The 14,112-nt window shown below is 48.8% G+C and overlaps 1 protein-coding gene across 1 annotated transcript; it reads left to right on the forward strand.

The window, feature by feature from the left end:
- The first annotated feature begins 339 nt into the window (after nt 1–339).
- On the forward strand, nt 340–11,569 carry CLDN1 (claudin 1). Its single transcript, XM_021536848.2, has 4 exons — nt 340–653; nt 8,440–8,604; nt 9,070–9,154; nt 9,633–11,569. Exons 1-4 carry the CDS (start codon nt 431–433, stop codon nt 9,793–9,795), a joined length of 636 nt encoding a protein of 211 aa, XP_021392523.1. The 5' UTR covers nt 340–430; the 3' UTR covers nt 9,796–11,569.
- The last annotated feature ends 2,543 nt before the right edge of the window (nt 11,570–14,112 follow it).

Genomic DNA, 14,112 nt, shown 5'->3' on the forward strand with positions numbered 1-14,112 from the left:
AGGGAAGCAGGGAAGGAAGGAGGGAAGGAAGGAGGGAAGGAAGGAGGGGAGCAGGAAGGGAAGGAAGGAGGGAAGAAGGGTAGGAAGGAGGGAGAGAAGGAGGGAGGGAAGGAGGGGAGCAGGGAGGGAAGGAGGGAGGGAAGAAGGGTAGGAAGGAGGGAAGGAGGGGAGCAGGGAGGGAAGGAGGGTAGGAAGGAGGGAAGGAGGGAGGGAAGGAGGGTAGGAAGGAGAGCAGGGGTCGCTGCCGGGCGCGGCCGGGGCTGCGCGGCCCCCGCGGGGCGGGGCCGGGGCGCGGCCGGCAGGGGGCGCGCTCGGCGCGGGCTCAAGAGGCGCGCGGGGCGGCGCGCGGGCGGCAGAGCCGCGCGGGGCAGAGCGGCGCGCGCCCTCCCTCCCTCCCTCCGTGCCTCCCTCAGCGCCCCCGGCCGCAGCCATGGCCAGCGGAGGCCTGCAGCTCCTGGGCTTCGTCATGGCCTTCCTCGGCTGGATCGGCATCATCATCAGCACCGCCATGCCCCAGTGGAAGATGGCATCCTACGCGGGGGACAACATCGTCACGGCCCAGGCGCTCTACGAGGGGCTGTGGATGTCGTGCGCCATGCAGAGCACGGGGCAGATCCAGTGCAAGGTGTACGACTCGCTGCTCAAGCTGGAGGGTAAGCTGGGGCTGGGGGCGGTGAGGGTGCCGGGGTGTCCGTCCCGTCGGGGCCGTCCCCTCCGCCTCTCGCTCCGGCCGGGCGGAGGGCACTGCTCCCGCACGGCCACTGCCCCGCGCCGGGTCGGTCCCGTCCAAGTTCAGGATGAAATATTTGGACTGGGTTTGCCAGTCCTGTTGCACGTCCAGTGTCCTGTCGCCGTCGTCCGTGTGGTCTGCCCCGCCCGGGTGCCTGTCGCGCTGGGGATGCCGCTGCTGTCGGCTCTCACGGGCTCTGTCCCGCTGAATTTACTCAGCCTGCCCCTTCAGGGCTGAAGGTGCAGGGCTCGGGGTCCCCCATCTCTTGACTCCTCATCCTGTCGGGGTCGGGTGCGTGTCTCTTGGGGCTCCCCGCCGGAGCTCGGGTCGCTCCCCGCTGTCCTGCGGGGCGCCCTCGGCACAGCCGCCCCGGGAGGGGAGCGGGGCCGCTGCAGGGCACTGCCCGGGCAGGACCCGAGCTGCCCCGCATCGCCCTGCCCGCTGATTCTCTACGTGCGGTCCGGAAAGCGCCGTGTTTGCGAGAGCTTTTGGCTGTGGGGGTCCAGCCAGGGACTGGGCTGCCCAGCTGGGCACGGCTGAGCGGCAGCAGAGCTCAGCAGCCTGGCTGGCGTGGGCTTTTGGAGCACGGCTCCTGTTTGCCTTTGACTGTTTTGGTTTTTGTTCTCTGGGAAAGTCCTCCCGTGGGGCTTTTAAACTGAGGGCTCGCAGGTGAGCTGGCGTCCTGCCCAGGTAGCGCTGTCTGGAGTTTTTAGGCAGGCTGGTATGCCAAGATAATATTTGGGTCTTTTATCTTGTCATTCGGGTGCTCAAGCCGAGCTGGAGCCTCAGAGAGGGCACCCAAAGGGGTTAAAACAAATGTACTACTTTCTCAATACCCCTTGTCTCATCTCGAGTCCTGGTACACCCTCGTCCCTCCCTAATTAATAAAATAATAATTGCCACCTTGGTCACCTTCTCTTTCCCAAAAGAATGAGCAGGCAGTTTCACGTAAACCGAGGTCCGCGGGGAGTGTCCCCGAGTCCGGCTGCCACCAGCCCTTCCTGTGTGTCAGCGGTGAAGCCGGACCCACCTTCGCGGCCAGCCCAGTCCGTCGCTCCCGGTCCCTGCCCGAGCTCCGCAGCTGGCGGAGGTGCGGTCGCTCCCTCGGGGAGCGCTGCGCACCCGCTCGGCACTCGCGGGGTGCGGGGCTGCGCTGATCGGGGCAGTCCGGAGTGCTTGGGGTGCTAATTATGCGTCAGCTCAGCTTCAATCCTCTTATCTCCCACTGCGGGTGGGGGGCGAGGATGCCAGCAGTGGCTGAGGAATCTCCATCCACCCCCTGGATGGCTTGCGAAAGGTATCCTTGCCTCGGGGGTTGTGTGCAGCCCATTGTGCTGTAAATGGAGTCCGCCTTGAACAGGATCCCCAAAACCTGCCCCAGGCCCTCCTGACCTGGCCATTCATGGCCGAGGCCGAAACCAGCTGCTCCCCTCACCTTTGTCCTGCGAACAATACGGGCTCTTCTCTTCCAGGGCTACAGGGGAGGGAGGTGACAGGGACCCAGGCTGAGCTTGTGGTGGTGGCCTTTTCTGTTCTCGCCACCGAGCTCTGCAGAACAGTATGACTGAGAATTCTCAAATAACAGGGTATGTTTATCCTCACAGGGAAAATCGGTGAGGGCTGGCAAAAGGGCTCCTTGTTCTTGTGTTCCCTCAGCTTGCTTAGGCTGTGCCTTGCCCGCTTTTAGGCAGATCATGCCTGGGGACATACAGCTTATCTTTTGTTTTCCCTCCTGATGTCCCTCCTGCAGTTACATAGGCCTGGGTAGGGACCAGCAGTGTTGATTTGGGTGGAGGTGCCAAAAAAACCCCAAACCAAAAAAAAACCCCAAATCACTTATACCCAATTCAACAGCCAAACACTGGGACAGGTGCAGTGGAGAGCTCCCTTACTGTATTCATCCATGTCCTGGTGGAAGTGGCACAGCTGTGTGGGTAGAACTTCTGCCTAGCCATGCTTTCCTGCCAGGGCTTCATATGCCCCAGGTGCTCTGGGCCGCATGTCAGAGCCGTATGCACTGATGGGAAAGGCTCAGATCTGTAATTACTTTGTCCCTGTAGAAAGGACTGAGCCTTCTTGCACCTGCAGTAACTCGTGTTTGTGGGAATGCTGGAAGGCTCTGCCAGCAAGTTTTGGAACATCTGGTGGCTGTTGCCATTCCTCTGGATGTGTCAGTGTTTGGCTGCAAGGCAGAGATGGGGTTGGCATAAGCTGATGAGCACCATTAGCCAACCAAGAGGGCTCCAGCTTCCCATGTGGGCACCCTGCTGGAGTGCACCCGTGCTGGCACTCCTCCCGCAGCTGTGTTCAGCTGAGGGCTTATGTCACTGCTCCTATTCAGGCAACAGAAAGGCTGCGTTTTGCTGGCTTACGTGAAAAGCAGTGCGTGGCCACACGCAGACATAGAGGCAACAAATGCCACCCTTGCAACGAGGCTTTGTTGCACAGCCTCAGCATTGTTCTTGTGGCCCTCCAGCATGGTCCATGGAGCTTAGCCCAGCTTTGTGCTCCTCGGGGTCTCAGGGGGATGGTCTCAGACAGGAGGGAGTAGGGCTTCTGGTACCTGTCACTGAAAGTTTCCAGCCCCACCTAAACACATTCTCCTGTTCAGGAGAGATGTTGTTCTGGATCCTGTCTAGGCTGTTTTAGCAGAAGATACTCATCGACCTGTTTGATTTTGCTGGGAGAGGTTCTGTGCCTGAGACAAGCTGAGACTCATCTATCACTTCATCACCAAACCTAGTACATCCACAATGAGCCTTTGTGCCCTAGCCCGGAAAATAAACAAGGTTTTGAATGCCCTCTGGGTCAAGCAACATGGCTGAAATGTGAAGTCTTCCCTCCTATACCTTTACCACCCGGGCTGAGCCTGTCCAGGAGCTGGGGAAGAGAATGGGTGGGGGGGAGGAACAGTTCATGCTCAGGTTACTGATGCTCAGTTCTGGTGGTAGGGGAGTTAGGATGGTGGCCCAGGGAAAGACAAAGCATGAGAGACATGTGTCCAATTCTCCATCTTTAGATCTTGATTAAGCCGGTAGAACCTGCTGGTATCTGTGCTTTCATGTGGGTTAAGGGTTAATTTGCTACTGTGTTTCTCAATCCTGTTCCTTCCTGATGAAAAATCATGATTGAGTGATAACACAGTCTCACTTGTGCTGGCTTTGAGAAGGTAGAGGGTTACTTGGAATGCCACCGAGGCTGTTCCTGTGCAGTGCCCTGGTGTGCCTGCAAGAGGGGATGCATGGGAGTCTGTCGCAATACACTGGCTTTATTGCTCTACAAGCAGCTTCTAAGCAGCTTTTAGTAGCTGGTGTTACTATGTGTTACTAAATCTCTTGGTAAGGGAATTTCCAGGCTTTGTGGGAAAACAGGCTGCCCAGGTCTCCTCTGCCCAGGAATCTGGAAATGGTGGTATCATGCTTGTCTTACTACCAATCTTTATTTGTCAGTAGGGTAGGAGGGCACCAAACTTTACTTGTTTTCAGACACGCAGAGTACAAGGTCACTGTTACCTGCTGAACTTGCCTCTTGTGCACTGGACATGCAGTAGGGAGTTCCCAACCTTCCTATTTTGTAAGAAAAACAAACAGTGCCCAGTCCCTTGTCCTGCCTGGATACCTTGGTATGATCTTTTAGACTTGTAGGGAGGTGCTTTGAAAGTCTCCAGACTGGAGTCTGATGCTGATGGGTATGCAAGGTGGGCTTTTGCAGGGTCTGGTAAGGGGCTTGAAAACCTCCAAGCCATTAGTAGCTTTTGTGTGTATACTGAGAACAACTGCAAAGTGTGAAAGATGTTTGCTGGCCACTCTGAAGCTGTTTCTGCTTGCTCAGATCTTCAGTCCCACCTGCTGCACTAAAGTAACTTTCACATGCTGACAGGGCAGACCGGCAGGATCTCAGCCCTCGCTCCTTTCAGGGAATCCAGCTTTCATGAAACCCCGGTAGGAAGGCTTTGAAGGCTGCTGGCTTCTCTCGGAGGTGGACAGTGGAACATGCTTCCTATACTGCAGGGGTGCTTGTAATTCCTGGGTAACTTCCCTCATAAAGATTAGAGGGAACTGCACAGCCTCTGTTTCACCTGTATTTTGTCATCAGTTAGTTGGATGAAGGCCCATGGGAAGGGAAGGAAAAGTCCCTATTTTAAATTAGGGTAGTTGATGAGCATTCCTATCAGAGAATAATCTGCACACAAAGCCATTACAGCAATTTTGCTTTACAAACAGGCATTACAAAAATCCCATGGCACTTTCCCAACAGCTTTTCTGTAATATAAATGACATAAAGAGATTGAATAAGGGAATGGGATGACAGAGAAAACCTTCAAACATCTGCAGGTGAAGTACTTAAGTATTTTTTTATATAACTAAGCAGTTACCAGCAATTACTTCTGTCTCAGTTAATGATAGTTGTGGGAAGGAAAGCATATTACTTAGGCCTCAGATAAACCGAATGAGGTTGTTTGTGTCCAAAACCACTAACAATAATTCTGAATGGTTTGTTGGTATTTTTTTTTTTTTTTAAGATGTGGGGTTTATTCAGTGAAACAGGTGTGAGCTGCAGCTGCATGTTTGTGGACTTTGGGGTTTTTGATGCCCTGTAGAATGCACATATGTTATTAATTGTCATTGGGCATTTTAAGCCTCTGTTCTTCAGTTCTTGCTGCTTTGTTGCTATAGGGTTTTCAGGCCATGTCTCTCATTGCTAACCAGCAATCAAAAGGCTTGGCTTCAGAGTGAATACTGGTTTGTATTGACAAAACACTGTTGCCATCTGACAGTTCTTGTTTGGTGCCGGGACAGTTTGTCTCACCTTGTGTAGGACTGTTTTTATCCCAAGGGCTCCCAAGACTGCCTGGGTTTTCCTGTTCCTGTTGGTGAGACAGTTGCAGCAGCAAGGAGGATAGGGGAAATCCTGTTTTCCCTCTAATATGGTAGAAGTTGTAAAGTTAAATTGCTGTGGATTACTTCTACTTGATGTCAGTAGTCTGTCCTGTTTAGCAGGTTGAGACAATATTGTATAATTTTGGATTTTTAAAGCATCTTGAAAGGCCTGTGTGAACAACAGAACTATTATTAAAGTAGCTTTCCCAGCCCCTGGATGTGGAGCTTCCATTGACAGATTGTCTGTTAATGTGTAGTTACTAACTGGTAGCTTGTATGATGATTAACTTTGGCCAGTGCACTGTACACATTGCAAAAGCGCTGCCTCCCAGGCTGTGCTGGGAGCACAGGGCAGGTGGAGGATGGTTGGCTAACACAGTCATGTCACATTACAGCTTCTTGGGACAAAGGAACAGAATGTTCTGCAAAGGCCCAACCTGTTCTGCTGTCCCACTGCAAGTTTCCTACATGTTTCTGTCCCTTTGTGCCATGGAGCCATGCATGAGGAGGGGGCGAGGGCAGCAGGACTTGTCCCACCAGCGCCTGCTGAGAGTGGGCAGCCCTGGGGAATGCTCACAATGCTGTATTTTGTTCAGCTGCTTCTGCAAAGCTGTCGTGGCATGCATCCAATTAATACTTATACATCTTGAGATTTTGGTGCATTTCACAGTTGGGTTTTTAGAGGTCATAGAGACTTTTTCCAGCATTTTTGTGTGTTTGTCCCTTGGCACTGTGTGTGAAGGTGAAACGTTTTTTCCTGCCCTTATAACAGTTTTTCTAGTTTTTAGAGATAGCATTGCCTATTTTGAGCTTCATGAAAGAACTCTTTCAAAACCCTCTCCTATAAAGTAATTTCTTCTGCAGTAAGACTGACCCAAACATACTGTAGTCTCGATAAAACACGTTTGGTACCTCTGCAGAACATACAGTTTCTCATGCCTAGTACAAACTGGTATTCAGCCATGGGCCTCTCCAGAGCTTCTGCTGTAGGGCACGATTTAGCCTTAAAGGTACGGCAGCTGAATTGGTTGCCTGGGTGGCAACCTGTCAGCTGAAGCCTTTCTGAACACTGGCATCACTTTTGTCAGGTAGAAATTACTTTTGGAGTGTAATCTCTGACAGTGGAGATAAATCAATTAAAAACGAGTTTGGATACTGCAGTGGTGATTTATGCTTAAGTGACAACTGGCTTTGTTAATGGGTTTCTATACATGCAGCAGATGGGTTTTGATTAACACTTGGGTGGTGCCGAGGTGTGTCACCTTCGCCTTTGAAGGAGGTGAGAGATGATATTAGCCAAGCTGATTGAGGAATTTTTCCCAAGAAAGCCAACACTCATCTTATGAAAGTGTGTTCCTTCCTGTTGCTCTGTTTGTCTTTTTGCTGTGTTTTGGTTTCACAATGTGTTTACAGAATAATAAGATTGAGCGAGAAGGGGCAGATCCAGATCTGTTTTAGGGCAAAATTAGAGCCTGGTGTTGGTATGGGTCACAGGAGTTTTCCCGCACAAGCAGTTCTGTGGGACAAAGTGTAGTAAAGAAGCTACAGAGCATGGCTGTGTGGCTTTGCTCTCCTTCTGGCCAGTGCCAGGTCTGAGCTCAGAGTTTCAGATTGGGCCACAGAGCCCATTGTTGTGGCAGGGACTCGGATGGGTTTGCCATGCCAGCCCTGACTGAGTGTGCAGGTGCTCTGTTAAAGGCTTAAATCGTGCAGTTCAAGCCTGAAATGCTTTGCAGAGCTCTATGAGGATGCAGTCAGGGTGTTTTGAGGGGTGAGCTCCAGACCTGAGATTCTGTGTCAGGGGACACCTGTGCCTTGGTTACAGCATGCTCCTTGGAGCTTATTCATTTTATTAACCAGCCCTGTTTGTTCTCAGGGCTTTAAAGGGCTCTCTATATGAAAATTCATTCTGTTCAAACAAACCTGATTTGCCAGACAATAAAGCTCAGGCTCTTATTTCACTGCTAGTCAGGTGTTTTGTCGCCTGAGGGTTTTTTTAGTAATGCCTGGGATTTTCTTGATACCAAAGAAAAGCAGTAATGTAAATTAAGTTCAGTAGCTCACATAGATAGTGTTAGTGTGTCCTCATGCATTCAGGTGTCTCCATATAAAAAACAAATCCCAAGGTACATCAAGTCTGCTGAGAACTCACTATGGGAGGCATCATCCCATGCTCCAACTCTTCAAAAGCACAAGAAGCTCTTGAAAACATTTGAGTATCTTTAGTCAATTAAGCTAAATATTTTATATAGAAAAGAAAACAAGGTATTTTTCAGTTGCCTGGGAAAGTCCTATTTCTTTTGCAATTGTATTTCTGTACCCTCTGGGACTCAAACTGAGAATAGCACAAAATCAGCACTGAGTTATTTGTATGAAAGACAGGTTTTGGAAATGTTGAGCAGTAAATGGTCCTTGCTGTCTGCTGTGGCACTATTCATATGTATGTCACTATTCATATTAAAACATGTGCTTAAGTACTTTGTCAAGGTAGAACCTAAATCTGAATTATTCTTTTGATAAACAGATGTGTCCTTCCAATTGGGATTCAAATGATCAAGGAACAAAAGAAGTCTGAGGGCAATTCCCAGGTCATTTCCTGCGAAAAGCCACTGCATGCCCTTGTTTGCCATGCATTTTAGAAGAGGCAGAGTCCTCTGATCCTGATGCATGATCCTTTAGCCTTGAGACTAAAGATGAGAAGGAATGTCTTGCTTGGCTGTATCCTGTGTATTAGGGAGCAGGAATATTTAGATAGATTGCTGAGCCCAGTAGTTTTGATTTGTATCTTGAGTTTACTTTGTGGGTAACTCAAATCTTATTGTCTTCCAGGCAGTCTGCAGGCCACAAGGGCTTTGATGGTGGCTTCAATACTCCTAGGGCTCGTCGGAATATTTGTTGCTGTGACAGGCATGAAATGCATGAAGTGCATGGAAGATGACCAGGTGAAGAAGATGAGGATGGCTGTCTTTGGTGGGGTGATCTTCATCATTTCAGGTTGGTAACATACAGATGTGTTGAGTGTTAAATGTGCTGTTTCCTAGGTGGCATATATCCTGTACAGGATGTGGGAGGGCTTGACGTGTTTCTCCAAGAGCATTTTGGTCTGGGAACTCCTTAGAGGGCTCTGTTCAGGCTACCTGAGGCACCTTGGCACTGGCATTACAGTATATGGACTTCACCCTTTCCATATCTGTTGGCAGAGCTGACTTTGACCCTGCTTCAGTGAGAAAAGGCCGTCAGCAGAGCAGTCCTGCCTTTGCTGCAGTGTAACTGTGGGAAGCCTCAAATCTGTTCTCAACTTCTCTTCCAACCAGCACTAAATAGAACTGCTCAGAACTTCCAGGGTAGCAGCAGCTCAGCTTTACTCCAGATGCTGATTTCTGCTGCATCCTTATTTTTGCAGTGATTTTGCTGATTGTTTTTTCTTAAGCCATGACATTTTGTTTTCTTTGTGTGCAGGTCTGGCAGCGCTGGTGGCCACATCGTGGTATGGCAACAGAGTGGCTCGGGCCTTTTATGACCCTTTTACCCCTGTCAACACCAGGTACTGACCCATTTGGTATAACACACTATAGTTTAGCATGACAAACACTCACAGGGCTTAGGTTTGGGTAGCAGTCACTCAAAGCAAAGAAAGGGAATTTTCTGAAGTAGCTGGGTTGGCTTCAGGCTGTGCAGAAAGAGCTGGGACCAGATCTCATTATCCATGTGGCTCTTGGCTTTAAGGTAACATTACTGCCAGAGACATCACTGGTGGGACTTCTGTGATTTTTACCCCACTACATGCTAAAGGACTGGTTTGCACAGAGCTTGCCCTGCAGCTGTTGGGCGTGACCCAAAATACTGGAGAAACCCAGCTCTGAGCTTCGAGGGTCAACAAAGCCTGACTGCTCCAAGCTGTTGCCTTTTAGGAAGCCACGTCCATCCCAGTTTCTGCTTCCTTCTGCTTTGTGTGAATGTATAACTAAAGTGATACCTCTGGTTTACAGTGATTCCCACTTTTTCTCTTCTTTCTTCTCCAGATTTGAGTTTGGATCAGCTCTCTTCATTGGCTGGGCAGCTTCATCTCTGGCCATACTGGGGGGATCCTTCCTCTGTTGCTCCTGTCCACGGAGAGAAACTTCATATCCACCCACCCGAGGCTACCCAAAAAATGCCTCCTCCACAGGGAAGGATTATGTATAATGAAACAAACAAGAGGAGCCACCAGCACTGGTAGTGAAAGCATTTTGGAGAGGACACTACAATGCCACTGTCCTGAGCAGAGTCCAGGCTCTAGGTTCTGCCTTCCTCTTCTCCCAAAAATGTGTATATTTTTGTAATCCTCTTTGCTACTGGACGCAACTTCTCCTTTCTCTCCCAGCCCATGGAGGAAGGCTAGCCTAGATTCATAGGTATTGCCACTGGAAAGATAAAACCTCCAAGCTTGGGTTAAGTTTAGTATTTGGGAGTAAAAGGGAAAATGATACTGTTTTTATAGACGGATGTTGGTGCTTTTTTTAGTTGGTTGTTTTTATTTTTTTTTAAATAGATGGTAACAATTCAGTCCCATAAGTTAGAGCCCAGTGTGGTGTGTGTAGAAATTAAAGGAACATATATTATATACAGAATGATGAAACCAATAGCTTAAGGGGAAACATAATTTTGGGGAAAAGACTTTACATGTAAGAATGTTTGAAGAGATGTAAAATGCTCTTGTACTGTCTTATTGGCATCATCTTCAGTACCCTCCTTTCCATGCAGACAAAGGGTCAGAAAAAAATTGCTGTGGCTTAAGTGGAAATCTGCTCTGTTTGTGCACATGCTGTTGGCTAATGGAAGATGCAGTGTAAGGTAGAGACCAGAGAAGTTACCAGACTCCAAAGCATCTGCAGGTTTCCCTGGTACCAGGGAAGAGCTCAAGGAAAAAGGATTGCCTTCTGTTTTCACTGTGTGTCCCTGGTGAGGCTGTGGCTGTTCCTTAGACACTGAGTGCTGCCAGTGATTGTTTCTCCATGTTCCCCTCCTGGCAGCTGAGCTTGAAGCTTTATCCCTGTGTGTGGTACAGGTCACCTTTTACACTCTCCTCTTTCCTTGAGGCTTTCTCATTTGGGCTTAGTTTCCCAATCTCTGCCTGATGCAGCTAGCTGTGCTAAACCAAACTGAATGCACTGCCACTCCCTGATGTTTCCCCAAGGATACCTCACACACTGCCATTCCATCCTGTCTATTTCTTGTAAACACTTACAGTGATGATATGAAGGCAAATTCCAAGAAAACTGACCCAAAGGTTATGGCATTTGCTTGTAATCCAAGCTCACCAAAGAGAAAGAAACAAACATTTTTAAGATATAGCCATCCTTACATATTAAATCATACCTAATAAAATAATAATGCTGTTCATCAAAGGGTCCCACCCCTTCCCTGAAACACCCACTCAGTCACTTGGTGTTGGCTGACACTGGGAGTTAATTCTTGCGATTCCTAGAGGGATGGTGCCACTTCTCCAAAGCTCAGCCTTTTTGTATAGAAGGAAACTGGTGCTTCTGACCAGGCTTTATAACTGTGTTTATGTTCAGAGGCATCGTTTCCTTCTGTAGACAGGGAGAGCCTCTGGCTGAGCTGTGTACCACATTGGTGGTCTGTACAAGCCTTGTACCTCTGTTGTACCTGACTCCTGCAGCATAAAGTTACTAAAAGAAACCAACCAGAGCATTTGCTTCAGGCTTGAGTTGATGTTGGCCTGTACTTGGAGCTGGGCCACGTGGCTTCCCCCTTCTCCATGGGGAATTGCCTGTGCACAGCAGCTGCCTCGGGAGACCTCTTGTCTTGGGAGGTGGCAGCTCAGGTCACATTAAAGAGCTGCTGAAGTCTGTGTTTTTGTATTTGCATTAACCCTGAGCCAGGGAGCAGATGCTTGTACTGGGAACTTGTACAAAGTGTTTAAACAATTTCAATAAATGGACTTTTTTAAGGAAAATCAGACTATTACTTCATTTCTTGTTTTTGAGCAGAACTTGGAACAGTGCACATGGAAGTGAAGAGTGGGACTTGGGCTTTTGGGAGCCTGCCTGCCAGGATGGAGCTTGTTTAGCTGTGTGTATCTACAGCAGACATAGGTGGGGACAGATCTTCTGCAGTGAGTCAGGCAGTTGTGGCCTCTGGCAGAAACTCACCCAGTAATTGCCCCGATTGCAGCCCAGGAACCAGAAGGTCTGCTCTGCTCCTCGGCAAGGCAGGCTGCACCCTGGGTGGAGCAGGAAGGGGCAGGGGCAAGGCAGACTGTCCCTGGCAGGGGAGTGGGAGCTGCAGGAATGGGGAAGGGATGGGGCACAGAGCCAAGGTGTAGGAGAGGTGTTCTGTCTTCAGAGCAGAGTCCTGCTGATCCATGTGTGACTTCTTCATCTCACTCTAAGGCCCTTCAGGGAGCATACTGTTCTTCTATTGTGACAGCACAACCTTTTTTGCAGACCAGGTAGAGAATGGTTCCTGTTGGGCATGGGGTCTTACAATCTGCAGTGATACCTGGCCAGGACAGCAACGCTCTATCCCCCTGTTTTATGTCCACCGGGATTTTGAGTTCATCCCTTTCATATTTTTAAGTACTTGTGATGAGAGGCAAACTGTATTTTAAACATCTTCTTAAGCTCAGTCAAGGAGCTACCTCCTCTAGCCCCTCAATCTCCAAGGGCTGTTTGCTTTTGTAATTACAAACAATAGGAGCAAAGCTAATTAGGCCTTGTAAAGCTGGCAGAGCAAAACAGCCAGGCATGTGGCTGGCTGAGTGAGCTTGCAGTGCCTGGAGCAGGCTGGTTGCCTGGCATAGTTTGGGGTCTATGGTCATTCTTATTCCAACCTGTCAATTAGTCAAGGATTTCCATTGAGATTAATTTTTTCCCATGTTTTCATGCTTTCTCCCTCTCCAAGGACTCTTGCAACTTCTACTCTGAGGTTTCCTGGGCAGAAGAAAAGAGGAAAGCAAACCCACCTACAAAATGGCCAGTAAGACTTCTCAGCAGCTGGCAAAAATAGACCACTGCAGGAGATGCAGATCTGTGTGTGAGGCTGGCACAGAGGCAGGAGCCAGAGGCTACCTTGTTTGTTTGCTATATTTTAACTTGGCTTTAAAATTCAAAGCCAAACTTTCATTTCCTCTCCCTTTCTGCCATGATCATGCAATTCTACTTGGCCATGTTTCCTACAACCCTTTGGCCATCTCTGCTGTAGTTTACATAGAAAAGGAGTGGGAAATGGCATGGGTTGAAAGTTGGGGGAGTTTCTCACTGGATTTCAGTCTTTACACGTGACTGACATTCCTGCTGCTAAAGCCATCTTGCAATGAAATGATGGCATTTGTCTCTGCAAACAATGGGAACTTTGACTGCTTTTTGGCACCTTCTTCCATATCATATTTATTATTCACATGGTGCCAGAGCTCTGCATACTATGCAGGGAACTTCACTGTCAGTGGGAATTACATGCTCATTTATATTGCTTAGATATTTTGAAGGAGTAAGAGACCTCAAGATGTTTTTGGAATAGCATCAGCCTGTTGGATTTCTTGGCTTCTCCAACTCAATAATTTTAAGAAATCATCCATGCCCAATGCCTTTTTCAGATTCAGTTTCTGATTTGCACAGGAGCTTCTTGTAATAAATTTGGCTTTGTTTTCTGTATGGCCCTGAACACGTAGCTAAATAGTATTAAAGCACTGAAAACTGACATTTAAGATCACAGAAACAGCTAAAAGACCTAGTGACAGCTGTTGACAGCTGTTTGTGAAACACTTATACAAGCTCAGAATCTTTTTAATATAAGGCAGAAGCAGAAATAATGGCATTACTGAGGGAATGAAGTTAATGAAGGACTTCTTATTAAGAGAAAATTCCAGAAATGTTAGTAACCTGAAGCTGCTCAAAAGCAGCAGATTTACAAATCTAGATGAGTAACAGACAGACAGAGCTTGAGCCTTTGTCCCTGAGCATGGAGACATTTGGAGTAACTTTGGGGAAGGCAGTGAAGTGACAGTGATGTGAAATTGTCTCAGTCCTTTCACAAAGGACAGCTAAAAGCTGCCAATGATAGCAGGGTCTTACACCTAAGCCTACCTGAAAAGTTATTTGTGGTCAGCTCTTTGTACAGTGTCAGCTCTGCAGTCAAATCACAGAACAGCCTGGTTGGAGGGGACCTTTACTTGTCACTTTGTCCATGCCCCCGCAGTGTCAGACCTCACAAGTGGCCAAAGCCCTGGCAGCTAGCCCATCAGGATTACTTGCCCACAATGCTGTTTGCCCACCACCTTAGCACCTACCAGCTGGCAGAGGAGATGGCTGGTGTCAGGCAGGGCAGAGGAGCCACAGGCTCACCATAACCACGTGTTTCAGCCAGGGCTTTGCATCCAACTGAGCTGAGCTTTCTGAACTGGCCTTTGGATTGCAGCACAAACAGTATTGCAAGGGTGTCCTCGCCATCCGCCTTCATTAGACTTCATTCCTCCACTCCCACTGGTTCTTCAATTTGCCT

Source organism: Lonchura striata, chromosome 10, assembly GCF_046129695.1.
Source record: "Lonchura striata isolate bLonStr1 chromosome 10, bLonStr1.mat, whole genome shotgun sequence".
Classification (NCBI taxonomy): Eukaryota; Metazoa; Chordata; class Aves; order Passeriformes; family Estrildidae; genus Lonchura; species Lonchura striata.